We start from the raw sequence: 26,565 nt of genomic DNA on the forward strand, positions 1-26,565 counted from the left end.
TGGCCAAATAGCAGGATAATTTTTGTAGTGAAACTCAGCCAAACAAGGCTAACCCTTTCTAGTACTCTTATTACACCAGAAAATCATATGTTGTATGTCCAAGATAAAAAAAGAAGATCTAACTATGTAAACTACTATTTGAAATCTGTTAAGGGAGCAATGGCTCTGAGCATACAGCCAAAGAGAGCATCTAATCATCGACTAAAAATACTAAAACTTTAAACCTATAAGGAATATTTTTATTATGAAAATAAATTGTTTTATAGGTATATATTTGTGACAAGCAAAGTATTTTATGAAGTATAAAATATGGCTGAAAAATTAATTTAAAGTAAAGTTTTAGATCATTAAAATTAAATATTATTCTTTACATTAAGCATAAATATAATATTATTTTATTAGAAATAATAATAAATTTTTTTTTAATCAAAGAATAATTTTTACTTACATGAGAACATCTAAACAATATTTATATTTTTTATAAAACTATTTATATTTCCATACATATTATATCCATATATCATAATAATGTACTCCTGCGAGTTCGAGGACTAAAAAAAAATGCGAAAATAAAATTTGAGTCAAATAAAACCGAACTACCGATTTAAATATACCCATAATAATGTATAATATCTCCATAATAATGCATATTACGCCCATAATGTATATTATATCCATATATATTATATCCATAATAATGAACACCTGCAAGTTTGAAGTTGGAAGACTGGAAAAAAAATGTGAAAATAAATTTGAATCAAATAAAACCGAACTACCGATTTAAATATACCCATAATAATGTATAATATCTCCAAAATAATGTATATTACATCCATAATGTATATTATATCCATAATAATGTACACCTGCAAGTTTAAAGTTGGAAGACTGGAAAAAAATATGAAAATAAAATTTGAATAAAATAAAACCGAACTACCAATAACTCAGTTGTTCACTATAAGCGTTTAAAATAACATTATCTAAATGCGAGGTCAGTAGAGACCATTAAAATATTTACTTACAATATAGTGATCACTATATCCAAGGTTCACTATAGCGTGGTTCGGTAGTATTTAGTTTTATAGAAAAGCTTTTGAAAGGCATAAATAAAATAAAATAGACTTGAGGTTTCAGGTAACTTTAGGAATACTAACTTATGGACGTAGTTTATGTGAGAATAAAAATAAAAATGAAATAAATATAAAAGAAATAAAAGTGAAAGAAATATTAAAGTGCGTGCATTAAACTCTTTTTTTATTAATAAGAACTATACGCTAGAAAGAATAACTGATATGATCTTTGAACCATACAATGAAACATAGTGATATATAGTTTAATTTGAAACAAAAGTTATCTCTTAACCTATCAGAAATTTAACACTTTTTAACGTCTCTCCCAAACGATCAAATCGCAATATTTGAAGCACTTTTAGCATCAAATGCATAAATTTCTCCTTTTACCACCTTTCAAATTTCACAACGCTTTATCTTACATTTCTGGAGTTATGAAACTGATTAACCGGCACACTTGTGTGAACGATTCTTGTATACAAAGAAGAAGAAACAACAATTTATTGTACGCTAAAATTAAGGCTGTATTCGAAAGGCACCGTCTTCATTGGAAATGATGCTTCTTTCCGAATAATATGTTATTTTTATAACTGCTGTAAGTTTGCAAAAATTACTCATGACTGTCGGTCGGGTCAAGTTAAGCCTAACTAAAGCCAGCGAAGTTTATTCTTATTTTGAAAATGGCGCATAAGGAGAAAAACCACAGCTTTGTGAAAATAAAAATCGTTTGTTTTCTATTTTTTTAATATTTAAAAACTTAATCCAATGCTGCATTATCTGAGCTCATAAAATTTTCATTATAATTCATCATAACACTATCTGAGCACTTTTACGAAAAGTTCGTTGTTTTTTATAGAATTCGAAAGGAAACTTCAAATATTACTTTTCTGTGATATTATGAAAGTTTAAATGTACTGTTTAATAGTGAATTATGTTCTGCAAAAATTAATTAAAACTGAAATGCTCATTTATATTATCAAGTTATATGCATTTATTTATATTTATGTTTATCTTATTTCTCTTAATATTAAATTAAAGATAATCTAACCATTTCATTTTTCTCTAATTTACAACTGTTTAAAAATTTTTAAATAATATACAAATGAATAATCGTAATTTTTACATTTTGTGTTTAGATTATAAATCAATATCTAAAAGCACCTTAAGATAAACAATTTTAATTGTCATACGTAAAATGTCATTATGTAAATAAATTGAATTGGTTCAATAGATTATAAGAGTTTATTTTAAAGTAAAATTAAAAAAAAAATCTTATTCTAAAAATACATAGATTTCTAATAATATTTTTTACTAAATATTTATATTGAAGGAAACTATTTTTTTAGTATTTCATAAATTCATAATACAAATACCGTATCCTTTCTTTTCTTCTCAATTGATATATAATACTAGATAGATTATAAATTTTCTTGTAGAATTAATAAAGGGATTACTGCTGGAAAAATTTCTCTTGAAACAAAAAGAACAAAAAGTCAAATGCATTTATTTGTATTTATGTTAATTTTATTTCTCTTGATATTAATTTAAAGATAATCTAATCATTTCATTTCCTCTATTTTACAGCAATTTAAAAAATATAAAACAATATATAAATAAATAATCGTGATTTTTATTTTGTGCTTAGATTATAAATCAATGTCTAAAAGCACCTTAAGATAGACAAATTTAAATATCGTATGTATAATACTTTATGTAAATGAATTAGTTCAATTGGTTATTAAAGTTCTTTCTGAAAAAAAAATTTTTTTAGAAATTCTTATTCCAAAAATATATAAATTTCTAATAATATTTTTTACTAACTTTTTATATCGAAGGAAACTATTTCTTTTAAATAATTTCAAAAATTGATGAAACAAAACAATATCCTTTCTTTTCTTCTCGATTGATATAGAATGCTAGATAGATAATCAATTTCCTTGCATAATAAAAGAAGAATTTGTGCTGAAAAATTCCTTTTGAAACTAACAGGGCAAAAAAAAAAATATATATAGTTACATTTTTTGCACTTTTAAAGTCGGTATTTTTAGAGCAGTCAAACAATTTCCTATCAATCGGTATTATCGTTCGTTCAATGATATCCAACCTTCAAACATTCCGTTATCAAACAGTGTGATAAAAACATTTGTGATAAAGTGCAACGTTGGCGTGCTATGTTTCAAATATTTATTTTTATTTTCCACCTAAAAATCATGGATAGCAGGTAAGAATTAAGTTTGTTTTTATATTCAGTTATTAATTAATTACAATGATACTTGAAACAGTTCTTTCTTAAACCACAATTTTTTTAATTTTTTGGGAATAATTTGTTTTTAATGTTAAAATTATGAAGATTTACATATAACATATGGTACTATTAAAATTTTAAATCATTACTGTATTAAATATTTAAAAAGCCACTTAAAAATAACCTTTAAATTTGTTTAAAAACTAAAATAATTTTTTATAGTTAGTTGTTATTTTATGTCATTTCTTCGCCTCTTGTGCTAGTTTTGGTTTGGGTTTCAACGTGGTGAACATGAAGCGAATAACCAATAATTTTAATGAAGCATGAATAAAATTTTGAGAAATTTCGATACGGCAGTAGACTTAAGTTTTGAAATAATAATTTATCTAGTGAATAGGCACATTTGTTCAAAATAATGGACGGTATTGTCGTTGGTCAACACAAGAAAGAAGAAGAATAAAAGATATTCATGAAACGATTGACTTGTGTGCATTTCTGTAACCAGTTGTAATGAAACTTGGTCCATTACAAGAACGAGAACTATTTTATACTTTAAATCATTTTACTCAGAACCATTGAGAAGGTTGCGCGAGGAACTCATTTTACAAACTCATTCTAACAAATTAAATGTACATGTATTCATTTAACATCTAAAACGAAATTAAACAATGAAGTTTAAAAACGAATTCTTACCAAACAGGGTCAAGTATGCATGTTATATCTGGAATGAAGTATTAGATACAAAAGTAAAATGAGATGAAATACCTGATTTTTCCTTTTTCATTCATCCTTTTTTCGGTGAGCTATTGAGTGATAATGTCTGGATATGGTTTTATGCCAATTGTCAGCAGAAACTGCTCCTTCACTGACTGCGTGGTAACGTCCATCTGACAGAGCAGCTGTCCTGCATTTAAGTGAGCTCTCGTTTTCGTCAGGATACAATCCTCTGGAGAATATTTCGAACTAAAAAAATTATTCCGACATGAAAATTATTTTTAACAATGTATCTATGCCTTTAAAGAACATAGACATAATTGGAAATTAATTTTAAAAAATAAAGAAGAGAAGATGAAAAAAAACTTAGAAACACGTATGTAGCATACCGCCTAATTAAAATAAGTTGAATTTAGTTTAACTAGTCTAACAATCAATAATAAATTCAAAGATGGAGAAAACATTTTATTACTTTTATGGTATAAAATCGCAAAATTTTAAATGTAGTGATGCCATCTATGAAGAAAATTATTAATTTAAGACGATTTGGTTATACAATTAACCATAAACTAAAATAAAAGTTTAAAAGAATCGAAGATAGAAAGTTAATATAAAATTATAAAAGTGCATATTAATTAATTTAATTTGTTGCATGTTGCGGTGATGCATGTTTAATTTATGTTATGTTGTTAAATTACCCGTGTAGATATTACAAGTCTAATTATGCATCTCTCTTGCGTAAGTGAATTCCGGACTTCTTAATAATACAGAGGAAAACTTATTATTAATTTTATTGAAAAATATTAAGGAAAATTCATGGTAAAGTAAAACAAAGAAACATGCGTAGAACCATATAAACGCATAGAGTAAATATTAATTTTAAGAAATTTATTGTTCTTAAAATAGTTTTCAGAAACAAAAAGACAGGTTTCACATTATTTAAGTTTTGTTCTGTTAAGACGGACTGAAACTTTAAGGGAATACATATGAGATTGTGAAGTATTTCGCCGGATAGTCATGATAGAGAAAACTTGGGGAGAAGGCTTGGTTTGTAACAGGCTTCATCGCAGTACCGGAAGAAAATGCTATTATATTATCAGCTTTTATGTATTAATTTTATAAGATTTATTTGGTCGATATTTTGTGGTTCAATGAATGGAAGAAATTAAAATTATTTGAGTCAATTATAATAAATCTCATTTAAGAACCAAAACATCGCTTTTGCGAAGCTAAATGTGAACCAGGAAAATACTTTTAAGGGGGAACTAAATTTCACACCTTTGATCAGTCATATTATAAATCCAGTCATTATCATTATTATTGCATTTCTACTATAATTTTGTTGAAATTATATATTATAAAAAACCTTCATTAAATATCCTAAATGAAATAGGGAAACAGATAATTGAAAGTTAAAGTTTGTATGTTCAAGCAGATTTAAGTTCAAAATTCGAATTTTAGATTTACGCCCAAAATTAAAGTCATTGCTCAATATTTGAGATTATAGATAAGCCCCATATCTATAAACTTAGGCGCAAGAATCATATAGAGGAACATATATCCAATTACTATTATAGACAGCAGAATTTGCATATCATTCATCGGAGAAAAACTCTACCACCAAAGAAATGTCGAACAAATTGATTTTTTTAACGTATTTCAATGTGAATGAACGGTTTTTAAGCGCCTCCATTCTTTTTTAATTCAAAACTTATTAAGTTTATAATTATTATAAGTTTTGAGTACTATATTAAGTTTTGGATTATTTTATAATTCAAAACTTAACGTACAGATGAATTTGCTCATAACGTGAACATAACACACCACGTATCTAGTTTCTGGTGTTACACATAAATGGCACGTACGTCACCACTGTTAACTATATATGATTTCTGGGTAGTAGCAACTTTCAAACGATAATTGTTAAAATTTTATTTTATTCTGATTATTAGTTTAGAGGTCACAAGTTGTTTAAGTGACTCAGATTTTGTAATATTTAGAACATTGAATAAAGAGAATTTCGTGTTTTGATTAAGCATTGTTTTTTGAGGAGAAGATACTGTTGAAGCAAAACATTGGCTTGATAAGCGTTATGGAGATTCAGCTCCTGGGAAATTAACGATCATAGAATGGAGCCTCCTGAATCCGTAAAGACACTAATGGTGCTAAATGCTCTGATTGTACAAAATCAGCAATTGTTCCAGAAAGCACCAAAAAGGTTTAGAAAATAGTTTCGGAAGACCGTTAAGTGAAATTTAGTGTGATAGTTGTCATCTTGAAGATATCAGAAGTTAGTGTGTTTACAATTTTATATTAAGCATGCACAAGTTGTTATTGAAATGGAAGCCGCGTTCTTCCACAACGGACCTAAAGAAGCGACGATTCAAAACACCATTTGGAACAGCTAAAGCAAGATAAAAATAATTTCCTTCGTCAGTATGTGACAATGGATAATACATACACTGGTGGACAGAATTAAGAGTTGAAAAGCATTTTCGCATATTTCTATGACGCTATTTCTGGACGGTTATTGATATGGAGGGAACCTGGAACCCGATACCATCCCAGCAACATTATCGTAAGGGACCATTATGCTGGTGGAGAACTTAATGGTTTGGGCGGGGATCATGCAAGATACCCCCACACCGCTCCATGTGTTTGACAATGGTTCCGTGAATGCCCAGAGGTACAGGCAGGAGGTCCAAGACCCCTATGTGCGTCTTTTCAGGGGCGCTGTTGGCCCTGAGTTCATTTTTATGGACGACAATGTGCGACCACATAGGGCTCTCATGGTTGAGGAGTATCTGGAAAGTGAGGATATTCAACGAATGGATTGGCCAGCCAAATCTCCTGACCTGAATCCTATTGAACATGCTTGGGATGCTCTTGGGAGAGCTATTGCGATGGACCAACCTCTCCCCAGAACCAGTCTGGACTTAAAAATTGCTCTGGTGGAAGAATGGGAGGGTCTTGCACAAGTCCTCCTTAACTCTCTTATTAACAGCATGCATACTCGTTGTGCATGCTGTCTGTCTGTCGAGGGTGACCATACACCATCCTAGAGACAACACACACTGTACAAGCCTCACTTTAATTGTCATCTTTTATCCTTAAGTTCAGACTACATTGGATTTATTGGCAATGGGTCTTGCCAGTGAATGGCACTTTCATTTTTGTTTTGCATACTTTATTATCATGGAATAAGCTATATCCATACCAAATTTCATTTATTTGTATTCTGTATTTTTTGAGATATTTGGGAAAATTCCTTCCATCTCTTAATTTCGTGTGGATTCATTACTACACTTGAATCACAAAAATCTTCAGCTGAGTGGACAGCAGCCGGTGAAAGTCATCCAAAGCCACCTAAAAGTCAGCTAACAAGGTTATGGCTTCAGTATTTTTGGACTCGCAAGGTATTTTTTTCTTTGACTATATCTTAAACAAATATTTATGTGGAGTTTGCATTAAATGAATGGAACAAATATACTATTTAAGGCGTTTATTTTTTCGTGCTTTTTTTCCAATAGAGTTCAAGCATAGACGCAATGAAAGCGTTAAGGTTGCAAAATTCATAAATACATTTGGTTGGCGTGATTACAGAGTGCGCCAAGGAAGATGCTCCGTCGCCAAGAGCGTCATTTATAATTACAACATTATCAATAGCGAATATTGAAAGAAATTATTGGATCATATGAGTGAGGAAATCAAGAAAAAAAACAGACTCTCATACGAAGAAAATAAGTTTTGTATCGCTGAGACCACGGCGATAGAAAACTTATTAGCTGCCATTTTTATTGCCGATTTTTAAACTGCCATTTGTCATGGGTCAAAGAAAACGATGGCTAAATTGTATGGATTACGCTTTAAGTTACTTCACCCACCATACTCTCCAGATCTAGCCCTTAACGACTGCTGACTATTTGCAGATCTCAAAAAGATGCTAGGGAAAGGAAATTAGGCTCAAATGAAGAATTTATTTCTGAAACTGGGCCTATTTTGAGAGCAAAAGCATATCATTCTACAAAAAAGGCATCAAAGGGTAAGAGGAGCGTTGGAATAAATTTATCACATTTTAAGGGGGATATGTTGACGAATAAAATAGAGTTTCGAAAAAAAATCGTTTTTTTCTTAGCTAGACTTATTGAAATTAAAGCAACAATTGTCAGGCCGTTAAATCCGAGTCAGATAGAATTATTACAAAATAGAACTACTGTGTCCATAAAAGAACAAAAAAATCTATAAAAAATGACTTACTTTTCATAATTTTTTAAAACTAATTGAATTAAAGTTTGATTTTGTTATTGTTTTTGTGAACTTCTACAATTGTTTGATTGATCGATGCATAATAGGCGTAGCTCAAAATATAATATCACTAAAACCTATTATTCACTGAAATGTAGTAAGGTTGGTGTAATTTAAAGCACTTGAATTATTTCATGATTTAACTCACGATTTAAATCAGCTGATACTTTTTTTAAAAACAATTATTCAGACAAACTATTTCTTATAAATTATTACTTTAAGTAAAAAATATTGTTTATACAAAATTCATAAATACATATTTTAGGGTATGATCATAAGAAAATTGGCTTCCTTAGTAATGAGGACTTTTTTCATTGATAATGAAGGTTTCATACACAAAAAATATGAAAGGGAAAATTATTATTATTTTTCAAAATTGACATAAAAAAGAGACTAATTTTTTTTTTAAGAGTTTCTCGAATTTTTTAATTGAAATTTTCCATTAGCTCTATGTAATATGACTTGATTGTTATTAACATAATTCAATCATACCCATTTAGTTTTATGTTTATTTATATTGAAGTGATTTAAATCCTAATATGGAGTAAGTTTATATCAATAATGAAGGAAGACTTGTTTTAGCTAGAGTAACAATTATTTTTTGGTAGTACTGATATCTGATCTAAACTAATTAATTCTTCATTGGATGAATAATGAATAAATTGCTCTCTGTCTTTAAAATTCATTAGAATGTTGAGTTTGGACAAAAATAAATATTATTTCATTTATTCAGTGTTTGTTTTGTAATAATTAAATAATAATTTAAGCCATTTTGGGAAGGAATATTAACTATTTTAGCTATATTATTTTTAGAAGTATTAATAACACATTTTATCAGAAACTTTGTCTAGCAAATCCAAAAAAAAAAAAAAAAAAAAAAAATCATGGTTTTTTACCATGCTACTGAAAAGAAAGTGATATCTAGGTAAACTTCATATCTTCGAATGAGTTGGTGCGATTAATAATTTCTTACCACCTGTCATATTTAGACTTTTACAAATCATGAATATACTCACACAGGGCCGGATTAACCTATAGGCACACTAGGCACGTGCCTAGGGCCTACGAAATTCAGGGGCCTACGAGAAACTTGGGAGAAAAAAAATTGTTGACAAAAATAATTTAGTTTTATAAACAACAAGTGTATTTTGCACAAAATTATGAAGATACAAATAAAAATATAATATTTATCGGTAATAAATTATTTTGCAGAATCTTATGATCCAATATATTACTTTTTTGGATTCAACGAAATCTGGAAATATGCTGTCGAATTCCAAACTACGCAAAATGTCGTATTCAATAGACATAAGTGCGAGCGATGACAAACGATCTTGATTCATTGTTGAACGCAAATAATTTTTTTTATCAATTTTAATCAGGAGAAAGATCTTTCTCCAACTGCATTTGATCCAAGAATCGACAGATATATTCTTAATGCAATGTGAACGTTAGGAAAAGTATTCACAAGTTAATCTTAAATTTGAGCCTTCAACATTTCTTGCGTAGATTTATGTTCATCCAAATTTGAAAATAGTAAAAATTCATCTACAAAGTTTTCCTCTATTGTCAATTGCCTCTTGGTCAATTGCTAAAATGACTCATTTGAAAAAACGTGACTAACATTTTATTAAAACAGTATTAAATCATTTTTTTCTATTAGTAAACATTTAACCTACCTTGCAAATTTATTTATAAATAATTTCAAAAGATTTACTTTTGACAATGTTAATTTCCTTCACTTAGTTATCATAGCAGTATCATGAAAACTATGAAGCAATTTGTAGTATAAATATTTCTTGTAATTAATCTCACTATCAATTTCAATGTTTTCTTTGCTGGTTTGTTGTTGTATTGTTGACGTGAAGTGTTTACATAGTTATCGATCGAACTATTCATAATGGTATTATCGATATCAACTGCAATATCGGCAGTATGTCGGTATTGCAGATAAAGTTCGATAAACAAATTTTTAAATTAAAATCCATATTAATAAAAATGTAGAAAAAAATATTCAAGAAAATTTTAGCATATATTTTGAAAAGAGGGAATGAGTGGGGGAAGGAGGGGAGGGCCCAAAAACGGCTATGTCTAGGGCCTACGAAAGGTATAATCCGGCTCTGTACTCACAGCTATATAAACAACAGAATGTATCGAATTTATTCAACGATTAACATAGCAACATCAACACTCAACTATTACAATAATGTTATTCACAACGAAACATATGAAGAACTGTATTCTTGAAAACATTTCATAAACGGAGTCTTTTTTCACGGCGACAAGGGAAATAAATTTTCCTTGAAAAGTCAAATTCATTGTTTTAACCCATTCTTTCTCGCTCCCGTGAAAATGACGGGGTGAGGTTTCGCCCTCTATTTCTCGCTTCCGGTAAATTTCCGGGCTGTTCAGTAGTAACGCGCCAATAGGAATAAAACTTATTCATTTCTTTCGCCCGGAAAACATTTATTTCTCATTTTACACACCAGAGGGCAGTAAAAGGATATTTTTAAGGTAATTGTAGATAGTTTATTTTAAGCTAGATTTCACCACTAATCAAATACGTGTATTTGGCAAAACAGGCATTTTTACGATCGTTTTCTTGAAAATTAACCAATCGTTAAGGGGTTAAGCAATTTCCATAAAATTATTTTCGGAAGTTTTTATTAAAGAAAAATCCCACTTTGAATCCAATCACTGCTTGCAATAACAGAGTTTTATGTAGACTTTTAAACTTTAGACAAACCATAAATTAAAAATTTCCTTATTGTACCTGGTTTGTAATGACCTATAGTTTTAGCAATTTAAAAACTTAATTTATAAAAAAAAATATAACGTTAAATGAATGGCGCTGATGATAATCATATAGTTTGTTAAAATTAGTAATTAAATATAATGTTAATTGACGTATAAATTCTCTATAAATAAAGAGCAATGATCTTTCCTTTTTCAGACAGCCTATTAATTTAGCATATAACTTATGTTAACTTTATCAAGGGCCAGAAGGAACTGTTCTAATAAATTTTAAGCATTAAATGACGGTTACTTCAATTAACTAATATGCAAAAATTAGTAATTAAATAAAATGTTAATTAACTCATAGATTCTTCATAAATATTGAGCACTGCTCTTTTCTTTTTCAGACAGCCTATTAATTTAGCATATATCTAATATGAACCTTTTCACGGGGCAGAAGAAACTGTTCTAATAAATTTTATGCATTCAATAACGTTTATATTAAGTAACTAACATGCACAAGTTAGTAATGAAATATAATAATTAACCAATAGATTCCTTATTAATTTTGAGCACTGCTATTTTCGTTTTCAGACAGCTCATTAATTTAGCATATATCTTATATGAGCCTTTTCACGGGGCAGAAGAAACTATTCTAATAAATTTTATGCATTCAATAGCGCTTATATTAATTAACTAATATGCAAAAGTTAGTAATGAAATATAATAATTAACCAATAGATTCCTTATTAATATTGAGCACTGCTATTTTCTTTTTCAGACAGCCCATTAATTTAGCATATATCTAATATGAACCTTTCTACGGGGCAGAAGAAACTGTTCTAATAAATTTTATGCATTCAATAACGTTTATATTAAGTAACTAACATGCACAAGTTAGTAATGAAATATAATAATTAACCAATAGATTCCTTATTAATTTTGAGCACTGTTATTTTCGTTTTCAGACATCCCAATAATTTAGCATATATCTTATATGAGGCTTTTCACGGGGCAGAAGAAACTGTTCTAATAAATTTTATGCATTCAATGACGCTTATATTAATTAACTAATATGCAAAAGTTAGTAATGAAATATAATAATTAACCAATAGATTCCTTATTAATATTGAGCACTGCTATTTTCTTTTTCAGACAGCCCATTAATTTAGCATATATCTAATATGAACTTTTTCACGGGGCAGAAGAAACTGTTCTAATAAATTTTATGCATTCAATAACGTTTATATTAAGTAACTAACATGCACAAGTTAGTAATGAAATATAATAATTAACCAATAGATTCCTTATTAATTTTGAGCACTGCTATTTTCGTTTTTAAACAGCCCATTAATTTAGCATATATCTTATATGAGCCTTTTCACGGGGCACTGTTCTAATAAATTTTATGCATTCAATGACGCTTATATTAATTAACTAATATGCAAAAGTTAGTAATGAAATATAATAATTAACCAATAGATTCCTTATTAATATTGAGCACTGCTATTTTCTTTTTCAGACAGCCCATTAATTTAGCATATATCTAATATGAACTTTTTCACGGGGCAGAAGAAACTGTACTAATAAATTTTATGCATTCAATGACGCTTATACTAATTAACTAATATGCAAAAGTTAGTAATGAAATATAATAATTAACCAATAGATTCCTTATTAATTTTGAGCACTGCTATTTTTTTGTTTTCAGACAGCCCGTTAATTTAGCATATATCTTGTACGAGCCTTTTCACGGGGCAGAAAAAACTGTTTTAATAAATTTTATGCATTCAATGACGCTTATATTAATTAACTAATATGCAAAAGTTAGTAATGAAATATGATAATTAACCGATAGATTCCTTATTAATATTGAGCACTGCTATTTTCTTTTTCAGACAGCCCATTAATGTAGCATATATCTAATATGAACCTTTTCACGGGGCTGAAGGAACTGTTTCAATAAATTTTATGCATTCAATGACGCTTATATTAAGTAACTAACATGCAAAAGTTAGTAATGAAATATAATAATTAACCAATAAATTTATTATTAATATTGAGCACTGCTATTTTCGTTTTCAGACAGTCCATTAATTTAGCATATATCTTATATGAGCCTTTTCACGGGGCAGAAGAAACTGTTCTAATAAATTTTATGCATTCAATAACGTTTATATTAAGTAACTAACATTCAAAAGTTAGTAATGAAATATAATAATTAACCTATAAATTCTTTATTAATATTGAGAACTGCTCTTTTCTTTTTCAGACAGCCCATTAACTTAGCATATAACTTATGTGAACCTTTTCAAGGACCAGAAGAAACTGTTCCAATAATTTTTATGCATGGAATTGCACTCACTAAAGAGGATTGGGGCGATATACCTCAAATTACAGCTAATGCAACAGGTAGGATGGTAAGATTCCATGTTATATGCTCGTAATTTATGCACAATTTCTAACATGATTCTAACATAAGAAATGTCTCGAGGAAATATTTAAAAAAAAATTATATAATTTTTAATTCTTAACCTTCCGTTAGTCGCGCACTTGTTTCCGACATGGTTAATCGCGTTGCACCTATGAGGTGTTTCTGATTTTTTGAAAGCCAAATGAAATTTAGTCTAGTTTAAATAGTTAATTGTTACCAATTTAAGACTCTTTAGAGAGATAAATATCAAAAAACTTTTTTAGCGAAGTACCGAAGATAAATTTTTCTTGCTCCCGCGTCGGATCTCTTCCTCCATCAAAAGATGTTCCACCAATTGACGCAAGAAGGTTCTGCGGTTTTTTACTCTATAACCATTTTCTGTGTATATAACTTGACCATTTATACCTGTTACGTTGAGAAGGACAGAAAATGAGATAAAATATATATATTTAATTCATAAAAATATTATATTCATAATACTTGCGTCAATGGTCGCGCTGCACCAGAGGGGTGATTTGAGCTGTTCCAACTCTCCATCGACATGTTCTAAGGTCGGTTTTACACGGACATTTGAGTAATCCAAAGTTAGGAACATAACATTAGGCTCGACCCCCGGAAAAATCTATTGACGGCAAAGGAGGTGGAAGTGCAGTAGGGATGCACCTGTGAGGTGCGCGCGACTAACGGAAGGTTAAAGAAAATTATTTACGTATCGGATTTATAAGAAAACAAGTTAGTTTAATTTTGAAAAGAAAAAATTTAAATTATTTTTTTTAGATCTGAAGATAGATATACTTACTCAATACCCAGTTCACAGACGTTCTCTCACTCTTTCATATTGTTATGCATTCTTATATTGTTTTATTTGCAAATCATGCTCGCTACTAGGTTAAACTCATTTGAAATTTGTTCTAGTGTAAAATTTCAGGATTTAAATGAAAATAAAATAATTAAAATAATTCTTTAATTAAAATAATTCCCTAAAAATAATTCTTCTTTAAAAAATTAAAATGTTTAACAAAAAAGACGTTATTGAAATGAAAAAATAAAATTATATAAATTACATGCAATATAAAAAAAGAATAATTATGCTATTAAACAAACAATTGCCAATAAAGATTCCCAACAATGTTAAAAAAAGCAATTATAAATTTCGGAACTTTGAATAAAATTATTATTACTGAAACTGTATATTTAAGGTATAATTAAGACATAAAATAGGACGCTTTATTTATTGATATGAACCCTTCACTTTCATCCTTTCACTAATTCTTCCCAATTTATAACTCAGTTTGTTTCGTCATACACGTGATAAAAAATTTTCATTCAGAAATTTGTACATGTATGCTTACATTTTATGCTTATGAGAACTTACACACTTGATGTTTCAATTCTTGTTGCTTTCTCGAAAAAGAAGTGAGCAATCTCTTTGCCGTCGTGACTTAAAAGAATTAGATAAGACTAGAAAGCATTTTGATTACGTTAGAAAAGTTTCCAAGATTATTACATGCTGGTTATTCTAAAATTTTAGTAAGATTTTTAAAAAATTTTTAAAAATTTCCTGTTTTTTTTTTCCAGAAATATTTCTGGTCCAAATCAGGTGATTTACTGGCCCTTATTTTTCCCTACACATTCAGAATTATCTTTTCATTGCTGTGTTTACCTTCCATTGTTAAGCTAGTTCTTCAATTGCAGTAGAAAATCGAATATATTAAAAAAATATGTATGTATTTTGTTTCAAGACATAAAACAGATTTAATATCTCTTGCGAAATTTAATTCAGAGATAGAATGTATACGATCAGAAACTGAATCAAATACAAATTTATTTTTAACTTAGATAAATTGCGTATTTGTTTCTGGTAAAAAGCTTAAAATTGTGTCTTGCAATAGGTATTTGCCATCGACGCTCGAAGCCATGGAGATAGTGATTGGGTGGACGTATTCGACTTTGAAATCAATGTAGATGATTTATTACTATTCATGGATAGAATGGATATTAAGAAAGCCATACTTGTTGGACACAATATGGGAGCATTGACAGCTATGAAGGCAGCCTTTAGAAATGTGAGTCATTTTATTATTTATCAAGACAAGTTTTTTTAATTTCTAACAAAGTTTAGGCTTGGCAATTAACAAAGTTTAGGTTGTTTATCAATAAGCTTTTAGATTTAGATTGTTTATCAATAACCTTTTTATGTTAGTTTCCTCAATTCATTCGATTTTTTTGGGTACTACATTACGTTGAAATTGTTATTTAAACTGTGTTTCATTATATTTATCCATTATCTGCCATACAATTCAGCAAAAAAAATATTTTTTCAGTAAACAAAATTGATTCAAGGTATTATATTTTTGCCTTATGCCCCTATAGTTGTATTTTGGATCATAAGGTCTAAGGACTTATATTATACTAAATTTGAGTCATTGTCTTGTTGATTGAAGATGGGTTTTTTATTCATGCATCTTACACTTAATTTTGATAATGTTTTTAAGCTTAAATAACTCAAATAAATCATAAATATTATATCAAACAATGTTCTTAAAAATATTTTACAAAATTAACAATTTACTAGAGCATAAAAAGTTTTGCGTCCTGCATGTTTGAAAGTCAATAAGGATTCTGTGATAACTGGTATGAAGAAGCCTTCGCTTTAAAGCATGAAAAACACTCACGGACTATCTTTTCTACAAATAGGTCTGCTATTTATTGACTAAAATCTTTGTGTTATAATAAACAATAACATTTGAGGCTCAACACATAAATGCTTAATATGATTACTCGTAATGACCAATTGTGTTAATTTATGTTTTCCTGGTAATAATAATGGGAATTTTTTGTCAAAGCACACATTTCTATTGGGCGAACATCCACCTACTTCTAAAAGACTTTCTTTGTCAATGAAAGGACATAAAATTCTTACTATACTCTTCTTTGAAACTTCCCCTGCTTTCTGATCCCCTGCTGCCTGATATTAGAAACTTTCCAAATATCTAATATCTTTGCTGAACTTCCGCTTCTGCATTAAACTTAGCATTTTCAATTCGGCTGGCTCTTTTGAGTTCATCTGGAGACAAAGACCCAGTTGATGTATCGTATGTGCTCTGACAATTATCGACGAACCTATATACAAAACTTAATATCCGAAGGAGTTCTTCATTTTCTTCTTTCCAAAGAATACTCTGCAACTTTTTTTGGCTATGGTGAATCAAGATCATCTGGTACATTTTCTTTTACATACATTTCCGCTGTGAAGGCATAGACATATTTACGGAACAGTGTCATGATCGAAAATAAATCACTTATATTATAACGAAAATAAACACAAGCAGAGGTAGGAAGTTGTTTTTAAAAAAATATAAAAGTTTTAAAAGTCATAAAAGTTGTTTTTAATGCGAGTTCATTACAAACAACTTTTATGACAGTTGATTGCCTATTAGGGGGGTTAATTCCTAAATGGGGAATATAAAAGCGGCTTCTTCCTCATCATTATCCAAAAATTCTGACTATCTCATCTCTAAATATTCATGAAAGAAATCCTTATATAAATTTAAATAATTTGGATCCGTAATTAAATGTTTCCAACGCAAACTCTTTAGATTTTTCCAAATGCTTAAGATCCACTTTTAAGGGTATTTTTTACGCTGTATCGACCCACAGAATTTCTCGCCAAGTTATTTTTAAAATGTTCTTCAAATTATTTTATCTTTACTCTCAACTATTTCAGTTATGATATTTTCTATCTCTCAAAACCTTCTGTTTGTTCGAGATCAAGAGTTTCTTTAACTAAACTTCAAAGGGTTTTATTATCCTCCATATTTGATATGCTTCCATTAACTCAATAACCTAACGCAGAATTTTGTAAGGTATAAATTCGAATTAGGAGGGTGAATTTGCCCAGGTTTTATTACTTCAAAAAAAAAAAAAAAAAAGATTTCGCGACGATCAATAAATAAACTTTTTGCGGAATGTGAAAATACTCATCAGCTAAATGTTTCCCGACCCTTCCTTACTCTTGTTTACTTTTTCTGAGGGTGTGAGATAAGTAATTTTTGGAACAACTAATGAATTTAAATCAGTGTTTTGTTCGGTCTTTATTTATTAAAGTAGTATATACTTGAGACCTAACAGAAATAGCTAAGTCATTCAACCCAGACACTACTATGTCTATTTTATTCTTTCTCAATAGCAGTCTGTCTGCACATTCTTTACTTATGAAATTCAACATAAATCCCGAATTTAATCAAACACGAATTTCACTCTTCATTTTCCAAAGAATCGCATAAATAACAAATTGCTGTACTCAAAAGAGCTGTTTTGTTTTTATTTGAGACATAACTACTCGTGGCGGAAAAGAAATTGGCGTCTATGTTTGTTCTTTGCATACGGCAGGTGTAAATTCAGAAGCTAGAGGAGAGAGGGGGAGATTTCCTCTATCAATTTGTTTCTTATTCCATTTTGAATTCATAAAGTTCTCCTCTTTTATTTTTATGGAGCTGAATAATTATGTTCTCGATTAAAATGTAATGAAATATGATGCCTTTTACCACATTTTTGCACAGTATTTTGATTTGCATGACATCACTTTATGTTTACCAAAACAATTAAAACACAATTCATTATATTTGACAAACTGTATTTTCTCCATCACAGATAATTTCTTATAAATAGAACACATATAAAGGTGGTGTTTTTCACTACGTGGAATACTCTTCGAACTTTTAACATCAGACAAATTGGTTTTATATGTATTTCTTTCATTATGACTTTTATTATAAGAACCAGAACTCTTAGTTAATGATTTTTCACGAGGTGTCATAAATAAATCTATTTCCTTTCCTAATTTAATTGGAATAGTTTATCAGAAGTTATAAGCTGATTTAATGTTTTAAAATCTATCATGTTTCTTGATTTTAAGTAGTTCTCCCTACTAGCTGTGAAACGTGATGCGAACTGAACATACGTTCCATTTAACAGTCGTGTGGTTGTTCTGAAATTGTACAAGCAGGATTGAGCCGTTGGCTGAAATTCTTTTATCATTATTTCTTTCATTTATTCATTATTATTTAGATAATCATCACTTATATATATGATTATAATAGACTATTTTTCACTAAGCAGATTAAAAAAGAATCTCGGATTTATATTTATCTGTTACTCTTAACCATATATGGCAACGTTACTTTTAAAAAGTAACGAGTAAAAGTACAAGTATTTTTTAAAAAAGTAACGAGTAAAAAGTAAAAAGTTCTTATTTTAAAAAGTAACGAGTAAAAAGTACAAGTAAAAGTACAAGTACTAAACAAAAAAAGTAACGATTTCAAAGTACATTTCTAGAAAATCGAAAATTCAAAATAAGCTAAAATTTTATTGAATAATATTCTTATGTTCTTTAATGTTTTTGCAAAATTGTTGGTATTTATTTAATTATTTTTAATTTTTAAAGTTATGGGCATTAATTTATTTTTAAATTCGGAAGAATATTAAAATATAATTTTATAATTTAATCGTATATCATTTTAAAATCAAATATAATTTTAATATCAAACTTTTTATGGATATGCACGAAAAAGAAATTTTATCTATTGATTTTAATTTTTAGTTTATTATTTTTGTTTATTTAAATTATCATTGATTTAAAATTGTTTTACTCTATAGAAACGCGTTTTAAAAGCACAAACATAAACAAAGCAAACACGGGGTTTCAGATAGTTTTGTGATCTTTGAGCTAGTAAAAAATAATTGAATGTGCAGTATAAGTTGAAACAGAACAGTCTACAGTTCTATTTGTAACAATGGCAAATGCTGAAGTCATATGAGAAAATCTTTTTCCGAGCATTTCTGCCTAACGGAATAATTAAAATTTGTAAACGAATTTTAGTATCAGAGGCTAAATTAATACCTTAGAGTTTTCAAGAGTTAAAATAGTAATTATAATAGTTTTCAATAGCACAAATAGTTCTGAAGTTCTTAGAGATTTGACTGGGCGTTGCTTGACAAGGTCGGGCATAAACATAATTTTAGTAAAAAATTACTACTTAAAAATGTATTTAGTAAAAAATGTATTAAGACAAAAATGTATTATTAGTGAGTTCAAAAAGAAAATTGAAAAACGTAATAACAAAATCCAACATTTTTTATTTAAAATGTATTAAACAAATGCATAAAACTCGAAAATGAATGAAAATAACTTCCTAATTAATATTTTTATTCATTTTGCAAAATAATTGCATTTTGACAGCATTTTTTTTTTTTTTTAGAAAGCTTACCGAGTTTTAAAAAAAAGTAACGATTTCATTCGACATTTCCGTTACAAATACTTGTACTTTTTCCCTAAAGAAGTAACGAAAGTACAAGTAAAAGTACTAAATTTAAAAAGTAACGAAGTACAAGTAAAAGTACGTACTTTTTACTTGTACCGGCGGTACAAGTAACGAGAGTAAAAGTACTGCCATATATGCTCTTAACAATAAATGCTCGTTTTGATGTAAAAAAGAGCCCCACCTCTAGGCAAACATATACTTGTTTTTTTTTTTTAAATATTTGCTAGTTTAAAATCTATTTGGCACCTCGGCAACAGTAGTTGGCACGACAGATCACGATACGGAAATATCCCCAATTTGAACTATATTTATTTCTTAATATTTGGAAGAGAGCATTATTTGTAATTCTATACCTCCTTCCACACACTCTCAGTCTGTGTTACACATTTTTTTTCCAGATGCGCTACAAAACCGTGCTGATACAGAAGCATTATTTTAATGCTACTCCGAAACAAATATAGATAGAAATACAAAACCTTTTCAACTGATATATTAAATAGAAAAATTGCAACTGAAATTATAAATTTTTCCTGATAGCCAGATCGGGTGGAAAAGTTAGTAGTAGAAGAAATGCCCATCAGAAGATACAGTAATACATTAATATCAACTTGGACGAAATTTTTCACACTAGCAAAGGAAGGTATGCGAAGGATACATGCAGGTTCGTCAATGGACGAAGCAAAAGAGATCTTAGCAAACTATGTATTTGATCATCTGCCTCAAAAGCAAGTGAGTGATTTTTTTTAAATTTAATGAAAATAATTGTAAGGTATACAGTGTTAGCCTAACTAATTCATTCAGTTTCCAAAACTGTTTATTTACGAAAAAGTCTGTGTATTATGTATACGAAGCACAAAGATGGTTAATACATGGAAAGATACAGAAGCGTATCAAGTTTCTGCTACGCCACGTAGTACGTACAAATGTCCAATTTGTGCACCCAGGGACATATCACAGGGATATACCAGTTCCATTCGGAAATTCAATGTGTGACTTATTTCAATGTCCGTTACAACAGCTTCTAGATATTGTTTATTTTATTTTTTAACCGTCGTTGAACAGCCGACCCATTTTTAACCTCCCATGGTTAGCTGGACGGCAAAGGAACTCTAGCCCAGGTTTCGTCTACCATCGAATATTTTACGTCAGCATTGTGGTCGATGCAGTCCTGCTGCGGAATTCATATTGACCCGTCATCGCTGGGATTTGAACCCGGTTATCATCATTGGGAGGCGACAGTTCTATCCTTTGAGAGACCACGACTCTCTAGCTGATGTTGTAGGGATTGGTGTTACATAAACCTTTTCCATCACAAGTTGATATTTGGATTGTTTTAGCTTGTATCCTTTACAAGTTAAGAGAAGCGTAATTTCAAAATTTTTAGGGGAAAATGCTATTGATCGCATTGATGTAAGTAATTTAACCCACGGGACGTGGGCTGAGTCAGCCAAGAAGCACTCATTGAAAAATTGTAATAAGTACCAGAAGTTTCAAATTCGTATGAATTTATCCTGTACAAACGAACACCTCCTAGAAGAGAGAAGGCCTCATCACGGATCAATTTAGTAGTCCGACGTAACGAATATAAACTGTGCAGTAGAGGGAATGAGAAAAATGAGAAAGATGTCACTATGTTTGGGCTACTAAACAGAGCAGTGCGGGAAATACCAACGATATCATTATGTTTGGACTACTAAGGGATCGAATTTCTTTTTATGGTAAACCGTGATGAGGCCTTCTCTTTTCTATGGAATTATTGATCAGACACACCTTGGCCAAAGAATACTCTTTGTTCGCCAAGAGACACACATTTGTCTGACATGTACTTATAAGTTAAGAGTATCCTTTGAAACTGTTTGAAACGTTTAGACTAGCAATGTATTGTGAAATTCCAGAAAAGCACAAAGTTGTATAACTATTTTGTTGAATGCGTGTTGCGTTTTAAAACAATACCGTGGAAGAGTTTTAAGAGCCATAAAAAGTGTAATATTTTAAAATTTATTTATTTGATAGCTTCGAGTGACAAAAGCATGAAGACTACCAACAACATAACTGTCAACGAAAGTGATGCGTGCACTATTCAAATAACACGAAACCGTCTTTTCTTTTAACGGTACTGTTTCCTGGTATATGCTCTGAGTAAATTTTAGGACTAAGTTACAAAACAACTGTCATCACTTTATCGAGGAAACAAATTTCGTCAAAATGTAAGAAATATTTCGTCATTCTATTTTTTTTTCAAAAAAAAAAAAAAACTTGTAGTATCAAAAGTACTTAACTTTTCTAATTATCATTTTATAGTCAGCACTATGTAGGGGTTCACATCACAAGAAAGACAGATAGAACAGAGAGATAAAGTACGCCCATGCCCGAAGTGGATTTCAATACCAGGATCTTCCCGGTACGCGGTCAACTCTTTGGCCATCGTAAAGACCACTCGGCTTTCTGCGTTAGTTCATTTTCATTCATCTAGTCTACATTTGAGTTTCTTCATTCTAGTTTACAATCTTTCGCAATGCACTACGATGAGGTTTTGAGATAAGGAAACATTTTCGTCATATATTTGAGAGTTCACGTTTCGTCACAAATCAGTGACGAAATCATTCTCAAAATTAAGGAAATATAGCTCTAAAATTGCTGAATCGTCAAAAGTGAGAGTTTTAGTTCTGAGAGTGCAAGCAGAAAAAAATTCATTTCGAAAATGTTTTCTTCAGATTTCTGATTGCACTACAGCGGCATCGACACATTTTTTTATCCATCATAGCGCAGAATATTTAAAATGATATCCTTTTAATCGTACGAATCCAATTTTTTATTCGCATCCATCTAATTTTTTTAAATAATCAAAGCGTTTGTTATAACCCTTATTTCATAAATGATTTTAAGTTCATGCGTTACATAGTTCATTATATTTTAACTACTTTAGAAATTTGAGAACGAATGTGACCCTAGTGATGGACGTCTCGCTCTGAAACAGAAGGATGATGGAAGCTTCGAATTCAAATGTAACCTGGACATCGTTCTGCCGAATTTCCAGGACATCAACAACGATCTCCAGTTACTTGACAGATCCTTTAGGGGACCTACGTGTTTCATTTATGGACAGAATTCACCTAATCTGATGTAAGTTAGATAAAAAGAAGAATTTTTTTTTAAAAAAGAAGATCGATCTTTTATTTCCTTCATCAATTATTTCAAATTCTTTTATCTAGGATTATTGACTTATAAAAAATTAAAAAGTGTTTGTTAATTTAAAAAAAAAACCTTAGATGTTCAGCAATGAAATATTCTATTCAAAGCTTTGAAATTTAATTAGATTTTAAAGATTTTATCATTTTGGTCTCAAGCATTAATTAACACCCAATAAGCAGGAACATTAATAAACTGCATGTTCGAACTATGATAATATAATGCTATACGATCTATGGTACTTTTTGAAAACTATCAAACATGATCTAAAGTGGACACTGCATGGTTTAATTCTCGTATATATAAATGTAAAAGTGTGTACATAATCAATATAAGCTAAAGTAAGTAATCAATAATACAACAGTAAGGGTTCTTTAAATATAAAAATTATTTTGGCTCCGAGTAATAATCTTAACATACAAGTAATTTCTCGTAAAGTGTCTTTATCAAATACATTTTAATGAAGCAAAGATTCTTCATCAGCAACATGTTGCGAAACTAAGTATTCTTCATCAACAACACTTTAATAAAGTAGAGATTCTTCATCAACTGCACTTTAATAAAGTAGAGATTTTTCAACAACTACATGTTAGTTCACACAGATAGTTTACAACGCGTGTGAGTGAGAAATGATTTAAACACTACTTATTTTTCAGTTATACTCGATAATTCACACAAGTTATACAAAATCAAACATTCCAGATAAACAAAATGAGGTCTTGAAAATAGAAAATGGTATCCATGTGTATTTAATATTGGCAGTACAGTTATTTAATATTGACAATAACCATGGCAACTGTTTTGCTTGGTGATGCGTCCGAGTATTATCTCATCTAAGAGGTACTAACTGAAACGGACGTTTCACCTGCCTCACAGTCTGTTATATTTTATTAATTTTCTACAATTTTTCAGAAATATAATTAATATACATTTAATATAATGCAATATAATATAATATAATATAATATAATATAATATAATATAATATAATATAATATAATATAATATAATATAATATAATATAATATAATATAATATAATATAATATAATATAATATAATATAATATAATATAATATAATATAATATAATATAAATATAATATAATATAATATAATATAAATATAATATAATATAATATAATATAACTAGGAGGCTTCGCCCCCTGCTCGCTAGCGCTCGCCAACCCCCGGAACTGCTTTCGCAGTTCATTTCGGATTGCTTCGCAATCCGATGCTCGCTTTGCTCGCTCATTGGATACGTTCATAACGTCTAGCTTTTGTATACTTTGTTGAACACTGAAGTTCCGAAAACTTTTCACTGTAGAAAATTCTAAACCTGTGCATTTCAATATTAATTTGAAATTGCAAACAGTTCACATATTTTTCTTAATCACACTATTCTAAATTTCAGTTGTTGCGAAAAGTAACTGTTGTAAGTTTTGTTTTAAAGTCTTTCCCACCAGAGGGCTAAAACCATGTGTTGTAAAACAATATGAAATAGTACTGAAAGCCGGATGTAAAGCATCGGCTTTGATGAAGATTATTTTGTGAGAATTTTTTTGATAATTAGGTGACAATCGGAGATAGATAGACATATGATGCTCACTACGTGCTCTTGCGCGCCGAAGCCTATCAATTAAAACGTATTAGCGTTTTATATAACATGGATTAGCCATATGATGCTCACTACGTGCTCTTGCGCGCCGAATCCAATCAATTAAAAATGAAAACTATTGCCAGCGCGAGAAAAATATCATCGGTTTTATAGATACATACGTACGTATTAGCGTTTTATATAATATAGATATAATATAATATAATATAATATAATATAATATAATATAATATATAAGAATTACGTTATAATTCTAAGAATCTTGCATTTACTCATTTTTATGCATAAATTTACACGTTTTTAAAGATTAAAATGATTTTATAAGTTATTTACTCTAATTAAAGATAGTTGAAGATTTAAAACCTTTTCAGTTGTTATGTGCAGCGAAATATATGTTTATTGTTTACTGGAAAACTCATTTACCAGACAGGATTCTTTAAAAAAAAAAGCCTCTCAAAAACGCCGCATATATAATGTGATCTGAATCCTTTGTAAAATAAAGTATTGTTATAAAATCATTAAACTCTTGGAAACTTTCTGTGTAACTCCTTATAAGAAACTAGAAAAAGATTCCTATTTGAAGAGCAGTGAGTGATATTGTTTTTTTTTCCTTCTCATTTTTTAATGACTCACTGACACATCCATGTGTACTTTTAAACTGACAAAAAGTGAAACTTAATCAAAGTTTAAAATCTTAAGATCATTTTCTTCCAAATGCAAATTCGACACTACTGTACATATAAACGTTATTCAAATATTTTAAAATATTTTATTTTTCAGAGGTCAAGACGAATATGAGATCAAGAAATTTTTTCCAAGTGCCAAACTTTTCGGTATAAGCGACGCAAGCCACGAAGTGCACAAAAAATATCCTTTGCCATTTACAGAAGCTTTACTTGTATTTATTCAAGGAGGATGGAATAAAAAGATGCATACGAGACCATAATTTTATTCTGCACATTTTAAATACTTTTTTGTTTGTAAATAACCTTTCTATACTCCTCATGGCCTGAGTAACTAAAGAAACTTTGTAAAATAAAATTTTTTATTAAAAAATAAAAATAATTTATTACTAAAATCCCAGACAAACAAATAAAGTAGCCGATAAAGCAATAAAATAAATATACTTCCTCTCTCTATAATGGGAGAAAGGTCAATAATTTAATTCCGTGGTAAAGTTTCTGTTACCTATTATATATTTAGGTAACAGGAATCATCAATAAAGAACTTAGTGGAAAATAGTTGCTTAGTGACATTTATGTGAATTCAGACCAATTAGCTACCAAAATTGAAAAATGATTTGTGCATTGTTTGTGCTTTATTTACATTGTTTAGCTTTAAGTTTTTTTATATAACTATATTCTAACTCAAAGTATTTCATTAGTTTTGTGACTACATACACACAAAAATATTAATACATATGCATGTGCATATTGTCGCAAAACTAATAAAATTGTATTTCCTAAATTGTGGTAATGGAGAACAACTAAAACACGCTAACCTCTGACTAGAGCAGAGAAGTGAAATATTAAAGGCAAACTGCTCTTATTAAACACGAGCTGATATTTTTTTTAATACGTTGATAATTTTCGAAGGTTACGTAATTATTTACTTACTTACTTATCCTCTTCGTGTCGAACTGGCACATAAGACCTCGAGCCTTTTTCTCTACACACTCCTGTCTTTGGCCAAGCAACAAGCTTCTTCCCATCCAGTTAATCCTGCTCTACTAAGATCCTCACATAATAATTTATACCAATATTTTATTCTTACTCATGCTTATAATTTTCGTAGTTTACTTTATGATTTACACACCTGAGAGAGGTGGACAATTTAAATATTTTACAATAGATAGGATAAATGATTTATAACTATTGTGTCTTCGAGCGCTGAAATTTAAAATCGGAAATATTAGGACATTCAATGAGTTAGT

At 29.4% G+C, this 26,565-nt stretch overlaps 1 protein-coding gene across 3 annotated transcripts; it reads left to right on the forward strand.

Moving 5' to 3' along the window:
• Window positions 1-3,118: 3,118 nt before the first annotated feature.
• LOC107455946 (sn-1-specific diacylglycerol lipase ABHD11) lies at window positions 3,119-25,694 on the forward strand. Of its 3 annotated transcripts, none has more exons than XM_043047466.3 (6): window positions 3,119-3,291; window positions 13,343-13,490; window positions 15,397-15,570; window positions 20,365-20,556; window positions 22,754-22,950; window positions 25,413-25,694. In XM_043047466.3, the coding sequence occupies exons 1-6, from the start codon at window positions 3,242-3,244 to the stop codon at window positions 25,576-25,578; spliced, it is 927 nt and encodes a 308-aa protein (XP_042903400.3). In that variant the 5' UTR covers window positions 3,119-3,241; the 3' UTR covers window positions 25,579-25,694. The 3 variants fall into 3 exon arrangements, with proteins under 3 accessions (XP_042903400.3, XP_042903401.3, XP_071033310.2); XM_043047467.3 differs by having other exon boundaries at window positions 3,173-3,291; window positions 13,343-13,482; XM_071177209.2 differs by lacking the exon at window positions 3,119-3,291 and adding an exon at window positions 7,322-7,445.
• Window positions 25,695-26,565: the final 871 nt, after the last annotated feature.

Source organism: Parasteatoda tepidariorum, chromosome 2 (genome assembly GCF_982258835.1).
Source record: "Parasteatoda tepidariorum strain Cologne lab strain chromosome 2, Ptep-v5.0, whole genome shotgun sequence".
Taxonomy (NCBI): domain Eukaryota; kingdom Metazoa; phylum Arthropoda; class Arachnida; order Araneae; family Theridiidae; genus Parasteatoda; species Parasteatoda tepidariorum.

Bases quoted from the DNA above. Each gene is read 5' to 3' on its own strand.
- LOC107455946 (XM_043047466.3), top strand. From the start codon at position 3,242: ATGTTTCAAATATTTATTTTTATTTTCCACCTAAAAATCATGGATAGC. The intron at 3,292-13,342 runs GTAAGAATTAAG...TTTCTTTTTCAG, and splicing joins CTAAAAATCATGGATAGCAG to ACAGCCCATTAACTTAGCAT. The intron at 13,491-15,396 runs GTAAGATTCCAT...GTCTTGCAATAG, and splicing joins CTAATGCAACAGGTAGGATG to GTATTTGCCATCGACGCTCG.